The following is a 9,166-nucleotide window of genomic DNA, read 5'->3' as shown; positions in this document are numbered from 1 at the left end:
GGGGGATATTAAATTTTTAATAAGAAGCTAAAAGAGATACGAAGATAAAGAAGAAAAGGAGCAGTGATACGGTTAGTAGGTGAAATATACTAGTTTTTTTTGGGTTATTGGATCAAATTTCCCTATAATATACTACGAGTATTAGAGCATGATTATACCGGAGTTCTTAGGATGAGGTTTTTAGCAAAAATTAAGAACTGTTTCTTAAATTTTAACTAAAAAAACTAAGAACCTGTTCTTAAATAAGGACTTTAAGAACCAGTTCTTAAATAAGGACTTTAAGAACCAGTTCTTAGTTTTTTTAGTTAAAAGTTAAGAAACAGTTTCTTAACTTTCAGTAAAAACTCCACTCTAAGAACCTGGGTTAATCATGATCTTACGAACATACGTTAGTTTTTTTTGGACAACACTAACACGTTCGTGTTAATGCTGAACAAAACAATCAATTGCCAATGGGTGATATAAATATATGACCCAACTACTAATATTGAAGTAAATTTCAGATTAGACTAACAAGCAACTAGTAATAATGATGACCTCAGAAATCTGTGAATATGAACACGAAAACAGTAAAAGAGCAATAACGCGAGATTCTCGTGCTCCTCCATTAATGGCCTCTCAAAACTTCTGAAATCTTTATTGTATCTAAGTTAAGGGTTTTATTTATTACTGCTGAATTAATACTATAGGTTAGGTCCGTAAAGGACTAAAGGCAATGTGCATAGTTTCTCACAATCTATATATACCCCGTATAGCAATTTGGGTTTAGGTGTTTGGAGATAAATATGTTACTGATGGAAAGTTTGAACAAAAATAGAAGTTATTTTTATAGAAAAATATGTCTACATTCCTCGACAAAAACTTTATTCAGAAAGTTTGTGAATTGTTTTTTAGTTTATATCCATTATACTTTAAAAAATTATATTTTAAATAATTCAAAGTAATTCTGGTGTAAATTTTATATGTTTTCGATCATAAATTAATATGAAAACAGCCGAGACTACAAACTGGAATTGCCCACACTTGTTTATGGGGTTGAACAATATGGGCTATTATTTAAGTCCACACTTGTTTATGGGTTTGAAATGTTATAAAATTGTTACCCTGCTCTTCTTGTTCTCTTTAATTTTTTATATCATTTGGTAAGTTCAAATTTCTGTTTCAGTAAAGAGATTAAAGAGTTGAAACAGATTTTACTGCCTATATATAAATGAAAAAGTCAACAAACTGGACGGCGATGTGTAAATTAACCTGGACGAGTCCACGATTGCAAACGTGGGTCGACCTGTATTTGATTATTTAGAACTCGGACAAAGTAACAGACACACTGCAGGGTTTTACTTGTCCAAAAGTTTTAGAGAAACCCGATACATATTTTCTCACAAAGAACTGATTTGAGACTACAAACCCATTAATTGTATCTCCATTTTCCTAGAAATTTAACTTATGTTAGTTAACCCATTTACTTTCCAAATAATATTGAACTAGATCTCGATCCGCGCAACCGCGCAAATTTTTGTTTTCATTTTTTTTTATATAAATATTTTGTTTTTAATTTTAAATTAGTATATATTATAATAAATATGTGTTTATCAATTTTTAAAACATCATAAGTTTACAATATATTTTTTTCACTGAATATATTATTTCAAACTTTCACATGTATTTGTATCTTCTTATATATATATATATTTTCAGATTATTATTTCATTATTAAAATCGTAACTATATATATATAAAGATTAGTAAAATATTATTTTATTGTCATATTTAAAGATATTGTAACATTTCACAAATTTAGAAAGTTTTTAAAAAATTAAACTTTTCGCTTCATATATTTATATTATCGAGTAAATAATTAAACATTTAGTTTTTGTTTAAGTTTTAAAATAAACTATATAGTTTAAAATTTGTTTTCATTGATTTAAGCCTTTAAGGTAGTAAAGATTAATCATTGTTAGATAATATGATTTTTGTTATTTTAAAAAAAATCTTTATAATTTTAAAAGTTAACATCGACAAATATTGAAATATTTAACATATGGGAAATATAGCATTACAAAATTAAATTATATATATTTGATTTATACTATATATAAATCCAGTGGATCATCTATTGTTTAAATCCAATTATTGATAGCCCAATAAAAATTTCTGATAGGCCCAAAATTTAAATGATAAGATTAAAAATTAAATGTAACACGACTTTATAAGAATAGATCCATTAGGTCCATTTTTTAAAAAATCACACATGAATCAATATTGTGACTTCTATTTTAATATATAAGATGTTTACTGGTTCAATAAATCGTTCACATATTGGTTCAATTCCTAACCCTTTTGTTAGTAAGGAACTTAAACGTTTAATTTTATATTATTGAATCTACATACTGCTATCATTATTTATTTGGAAATAGAGTTGTTTCCATGCATATCTATAATATTATTTATGAAGTAATTTAGCTTATTTGTCATGATTTCCATAATTTTATGTAATTTTGCTTATTTGTCATGTTTTAATTAAATTTAAGCTGAGTCATTAATTTATCAGTAGTTTTTAGTTGAGTCCATAATTTATTAATTTAAATAATATAACTATAAAATATGTAATAAAATATATAATTATTTTGATTTTGCTTATGTGTCATGTTTTTCATGATTTTAGTCAATTTTGCTTATTTGTCATATTTTTATTAGGTTTTAGCTTAGTCATTGATTTATTAATAATTTTTAGCTGAATCACTAATTTATTCATTTAAAAAATATCCCTAATCAATTTTATATATAATTAAAAACAAATTTTGATTTAATAATATTTAAATCTATATGTTATATTAAAATTATTATTATCTTATTTGTCATATTTTATTAGGTTTTAAACTTTTATATATGTCACTGATTTATTACTAGTTTTTAACTGAGTATTTATTAATTTTCACAAATTCCGTAATGAATTTTATATATAATTAAAAACGAATTTTGATTTAATAACATTTAAATCTATATGTTATATTAAAATTCCTATTTTCTTATTTGTCATATTTTATTAGGTTTTAAAATTTTATGTAGGTCACTGATTTATTATTAGTTTTTAACTGAGTATTCATTAATTTTCACAAAACCTGTAATGAATTTTATATATAATAAAACACGCATTTTATTTTAATAATATTAAATTTATATGTTATATTAAATAATTAATTATAAACTAATATAATAAAATTGTGAAAATATATTTAAAAATTAAGAGAATTCTTATATATATTGTTTTGCTATCTGAAAACAATATTTTTTATTATAAAATTAAAAAACTAAGATATAAAACAATTTATAATTAATATTAGTCAAACAAAAATATTTATATAAAAATATTTTCTAAACTATTTCTATTATACGAGTGTTTTAAAACTTTTAACACATAATAAGTACATAGTTTGATGAACGTTTTTTTGACATATATAAATAATTTGATGTTTGATTTAACTATTTAAAATCATAAATAATAACTTAACTTGTAACTGAGTTCAAAACAAATTTTATTGCTTTTACTTTAAACCAGTTTAAGTTTAATCCATGAAACACTATAGGTTCAGTTGGTGACCACTGGAAGAATGAAAAAAATGAACAAAATAAAAAATAAAATTTCATTTGAGTAATTGAGAAAAAAAATGAATTTTTGTTCAATTTGTTCTTTATCAAAATTGCATAGGAAAACTTTTTCTTATAAATTCATTCCTCCATGTGGAATTTAGAAGAAAAAAGTGGGATCTACCTTTCAATAAGTTGACTAAAATTTCAATATAACGGTATAAATTTTGAGAAACAAAGAATTCACCATAATTTTTTTTCTTCAACATGTTGACCAATAAAAAATTTATAATGCCAATTTTTGAATTAATAAGACATAAATAATAAGTATTCGTAAGATGATTATGCCCGCATGTACGGGCAAAACACGTAGTGATAATTAATCCCTAAATATTCAAAAAAGTAAAAAAATCTCTATAATGCAATAATCAAAATCAGAATATTTTATGAAAAAACTAACTTCTTGTTTGTAAATTTAAATAAGTAATAATGATCCAATAACCATATTCGAGATTAGTTTTGGACATAACGACATATAAACATTGTCCCAGTCTCTGAAATTAATATAGTTAATATGTTAATTGAGTAAGAAAAATATATATATTTGTTACTTGTGATTTAACTCGTATATATTATTTTTTGAAAAAAATCATGTGGTGAATAAAGAGCAGAACCATGATATAAAAATCATGAAAATATAAGATTTTCCGGCTAAAAATATATAAAAATTATCCAGTAATTATAACCAAAACGAAAAAATTAAACCATTTAAAAAAAACTTGTCACTGAATTTTTTTTCTTTCATAAAAGCATTTTTAATGGTTGTAATTAAATTTTCTCTCTACATAAATTTGAGTTTCGCTCAAATGACTGTTCTCATTTTTTTTTTTCAAAATAAAATATTCTAAGTATATTTTATTATTAATATTTACTATTAATTCTAATAAGACTATGTATTTTAAAAACTTACTAATTTTCCTCAACTCTAATTTTTATTTTAAATAAATCTTTAATTTTATACATAAATTTAGTCTCTAAAAAGAATAGACAATAATTTATATGAACTTATAGTTGTATTAATGAAAGTATTATTAGTTTCAGTAAAGTAACAAATACAAATATTTAATCTTTTAGATATATATTTTTTTTGTCAACAATCTTTTAGATATAAAATAAAATTATATACTATTCATATCTTCATTTTTTCCCTTCAAAATGATGATCCACGGGAATTTTTTTTTCATTTTTTGCTGTTTTCCTTCAAAATGATGCATTATTAGAAATGGTCTAATAAGTTTGGCCTAAACTACATTGCATTACCAAAAGAGTGAAAATGAAGTAGAAACAACACCGAGGAGGCAATGGGTGTTTGCTTGATAGTAATATGAGCAAAGCTGAAGTCTAATCTTCGCTTGAGATTTGGTATTTCCCATAAATGTCAACTTTGAATTTCGAGAGAGCAAAACACGGCCTGAAAATTTGGACCCCAACCATTTACTGTATTATGCTCATATATATTTTATTACTTCCATTATTCCTTTTTAATGATGTTTAAACTATTCGCGGTGGTGATCGTGATGGTTTACTTGTATTTTTTTTTGGTCATCTGAGATTTGTATTTTTTTGTATTTTGTGGTCATCTGAGATGTGTATTGATGGTTACTTGTATATATCCCCTAAATTTCGAGGATAAGCTAAACACTTACTGCATCTAGAAACTTGAATTTGTTTTCTCGGTTATCAGATGCTAACAAAAATTCAAGGAAATTGAAATAATAATCTTTCTCTATTTTTATCTACTATAAAATAGTCATACTAGATCCATATAATCAATTACTTTTATTTGATTATTTACATTAATTTATTAAATATATAACATTTCTAAAGTATCTAACTAATTATAAGGATATTAATAATAAATCAATTTTAACTGTAATATTTTATTTTACTTTTAGTTATAACAAAATCTATTGAAAAAAATCTTACAAAATCTTACAAAATATTTTAAATATTTTTTTAATTAATACATTGATTAATTTCGTATTTAGTAATATAGTAATAGTAAAATTGATTTTAGTTAAAAAAAATTATAAAACAAAATAAAATAAAATTTATATACTATTTTATAAATTTTATAATTATAGTCAATATTATATTAAAATAGAAGTAATAAATAAATTAAAATGAAAGTTAATTAAACTGGTACATAAAGATATTTTAAAATTTACTTTTTTAAATAAATAAAATATTAAAATATCATTCAGCGTTTATAAAGATTAAAATTTGTAAATTATGTCATATTTTTATACAAAAAAATAAAATTTGTAACATATGTTAAATTTTTATATCTATAATTATATATTTATTTATTTCAAAAGTCACAAAAATATATTATATAAAAATTAGTATAGACAAAATATAATATAAAAATTATATATTATAAAATAAAAGATTATCCGCACGGCAAAGTCTAGTTATATATATAAAATGGAAAGGGCGATTAGAAATATTTTTAAAATAGCTTATAGGGTGATTAGAAATATTTTTAATAAACGTTACTGCGAAAACCAATCTCGAAGGCAGAGAGTTGACAATCATTTTATTTTCGCATCACCTATACACCACTGTCATCAACCGTCGTGCAACTAGTTAACATATTTAGGTGTTTGTCACATGATTAAACTATGTACATGTGATCGCTTTTTAACACCTAACTTTTTGGATCTTGATAATGTAAATAATTGATTGAACCGTAAATATTTATTATATTTTTATCTTCATAAGAATTATTAATATCCATCTTTTAAGAACGGATTAATTATTTTGCTAATATATTAGTCATTAAAAGTATGTAATTTTTTATTAGATAGAATTAAAAAATGCTGTAAACTATTTGGGTTCCTGATAGTTTTTTTTTTTTTTTGTAACTTAACACAAAATCAAGCTCTCAATCCCATTCCTGATAGGTTTTGTTAGTTTATAGAAGTTAGATTCTGATTTGATCAAAAAAAGAAAAAAAAAAGAAGTTAGATTCTGGATCACGGTCAATTTAAATGTCTTAGATGGTTTTCTTTAACATTTGAAATATGTGTGGAAGATTTTAAATTAAAAAGAATCTGAGATGCAGGACCTGTATGCAGGTATATCTTACAGCATCTAATATTTTGTAGTATTCTACATGTCTGGGTGTTTCTTGCAGTCACCATTATTTTTGGATTTACTATGAACCAAATCACTTTATCAAAAACAAAAAACTGCTCTGCCATATAAATAAACGACAGTAGAATTCAAATCCAAGGGATTTGATATTTGTTAAAGATTTGATAAGATTATCAAAAAGCCGATGCCATAGACTAAATAAATACATAAATTCGTCCCCTCCCATGTTAACGAGCGATGGTATTATTATTATTGAACTAAATATTATAAATATTGTGTGTGTAAAATTAGATTACGTTGATAATCTCGTAGGAGTGTGTTAAAGACTCACAGTCCCACATGTCTAGTCTTAAAGCCCAACCTGCCGTTCAAGCGAAGATCTTCGCTGTTTTCCCGTTCTCGCTTATCCAACGTTCAAACAAAGATAATTTTATAGTATTTTTTTATAAACTTTGTCTCATCCCATTCAAAAAAATGCCAAAATTTTGACAGGAGAAAATGGTCTTACTAAATTAGTTGATCACAATATCCAGAATTACGTTATCACTGAAAACGTTATTTTATATGCAACTATAAGTTACTCACTGTAATTATGACATATGATTATTTGTTTTAAACAATTATAAACAAAAAGTAACAATGTCGTAAACATGTTTTTATGTACGTTGTGTCAAAAAAAAAATACTCCCTCCGTTTCAATTTTTTTTTTAGTGTTTTTACATATATTAAAAAACACATTAAATCACTATAATAAATATATCGTTTTTTGTAATTTCAATTTTCAATAATTTTTAACCAATAGTATTTTAATAAAATCAATTAATTTTTTCGAAGATCACAACTTTTTCATAGAAAATATAAAAAATCTATATTTATGAAACAATCTTTTTCAATCAACTAACCGGTTGTTTTCATCAAATAAGATTGGTCGATCGAACTACATTAATCATCCAACATAACGGAAAAAAAAAGAAATTCCGCATAATTGAGAAAATTAATAAGTAAACACAATACATACCAATATAGCAAATATTCAAGGTAGCCAATGTTACGATTCTGCACAAATTTTCATTAAACTAAAAATAGTACAAATTAAGAAGAAATAAAGAAAATCATTCTAAACCAAAATGTCTTTAGTTTTCTCATCCATCTCTAACAACGAAGACAACGGCAAGAATCGTACGGACGTGGATGAAGTCTCATCGGAGGAAGAAGACGAAGAACACGACGTGTAGAACGACAAAGGCGATAAGGGAGATTCTCCAAGACCTATACTGGTACAATAAGAAGTGCTTGCCTCTCCGGCGGCGGCGCGTGACTCAGAAACGCCGTCCATTTCGTCTTTGGCAATGTTGTTACTGATGGGTTCATTCGTGTGTAGTGTTAAGTTCAAGAGTAGATCGACAAAAGCGGCGAAGATGTATCGATGGCTGGTCTTGGCGTTGACTTTCAAGAACTGGACAAGAAGCTGCTCGAGGCTTCTCCAGTCGTGGTGAAGCGAGTGTGCCTCAACCATCTCCTCCATGGATCTCTTGAAGTCAGAGTAAGGGTCGCTTGATTCCAAGGACAAGAGCAAGAAACCTTCCTCTTCCTCCTCTGCTTCTTCTTCTTTTTCTTCTTCCTCTTCTTGTACTCGCCTAGTTGTAGCTTCTTCGAGTATAGAGTTGGATTCTCCTTTGATTTCGAAGATGAGTCTCTCTGAAGATCTTAGACCTTTTATCACACTCTCTATCGACTCTTTGATCTCAGGTTGGTCAACCTCATCGTCTTCTTGCTCGTGGATAGGGTTGGTGAAAGTGATGGTGGCTCTGAAAGATATGGTCTTAGGGTTTTGATGACAAGAAGGCCATGCCCATGAAGTGGAATTTGTTGATGATGAAACTGAGTTTGAATTTGAAGAACACGAAAACGAAGAGTGGTTCTTGTTTACAAATGGGATTTTCATTTTTTTGTATTATTTTCTTAAGAAAAATAGGACAATAAAATACCTTTTTGTTTGCTTGGGGATTAGATTCAAAGTAAGAAACTGAGAGAGTTAATGGAGTCAGGGAGGCAGGGAGGGAGGGAGGGAAGATTTTAAGGGTTTGAAGAGGGGGAGAACAGAGAGGCTTAGTGGGGTCTATTTCTTTACTTATTTTAACGTCTATATATTTATTTATTTACATTTATTTCTTCTTTTATTTGGTTGTTGTATTATATTAATGGCTTGATAATTTAATGTTGTTTGGTTGGGATTCATCAATATATATAAAGTTGGCTTTTTCCTTTCTTATGACATGTGGAAGGGGGGGTTTTGTTGACATGTGTCCTCATATTTTTTTTTTGTATTTTAAATCCTTTTACTTTTAAATTATTGTAATTTGTTCCATCAATCTCTAATTATGTAACATCTAATCATTCTTACACTTATTAGTCCCTA

General features: G+C 25.9%; 1 protein-coding gene across 1 annotated transcript; it reads right to left on the bottom strand.

Annotated features, from left to right (window-relative positions):
- Positions 1-7,712: 7,712 nt before the first annotated feature.
- On the bottom strand, positions 7,713-8,817 carry LOC106339856 (transcription repressor OFP15-like). Its single transcript, XM_013778723.1, has one exon. It carries the CDS (start codon positions 8,690-8,692, stop codon positions 7,865-7,867), a length of 828 nt encoding a protein of 275 aa, XP_013634177.1. The 5' UTR covers positions 8,693-8,817; the 3' UTR covers positions 7,713-7,864.
- Between the last annotated feature and the right edge of the window lie 349 nt (positions 8,818-9,166).

This window comes from Brassica oleracea, chromosome C4, assembly GCF_000695525.1.
Source record: "Brassica oleracea var. oleracea cultivar TO1000 chromosome C4, BOL, whole genome shotgun sequence".
In the NCBI taxonomy this organism is placed as follows: domain Eukaryota; kingdom Viridiplantae; phylum Streptophyta; class Magnoliopsida; order Brassicales; family Brassicaceae; genus Brassica; species Brassica oleracea.
This window is presented reverse-complemented; position numbering and strand designations above follow the sequence as displayed.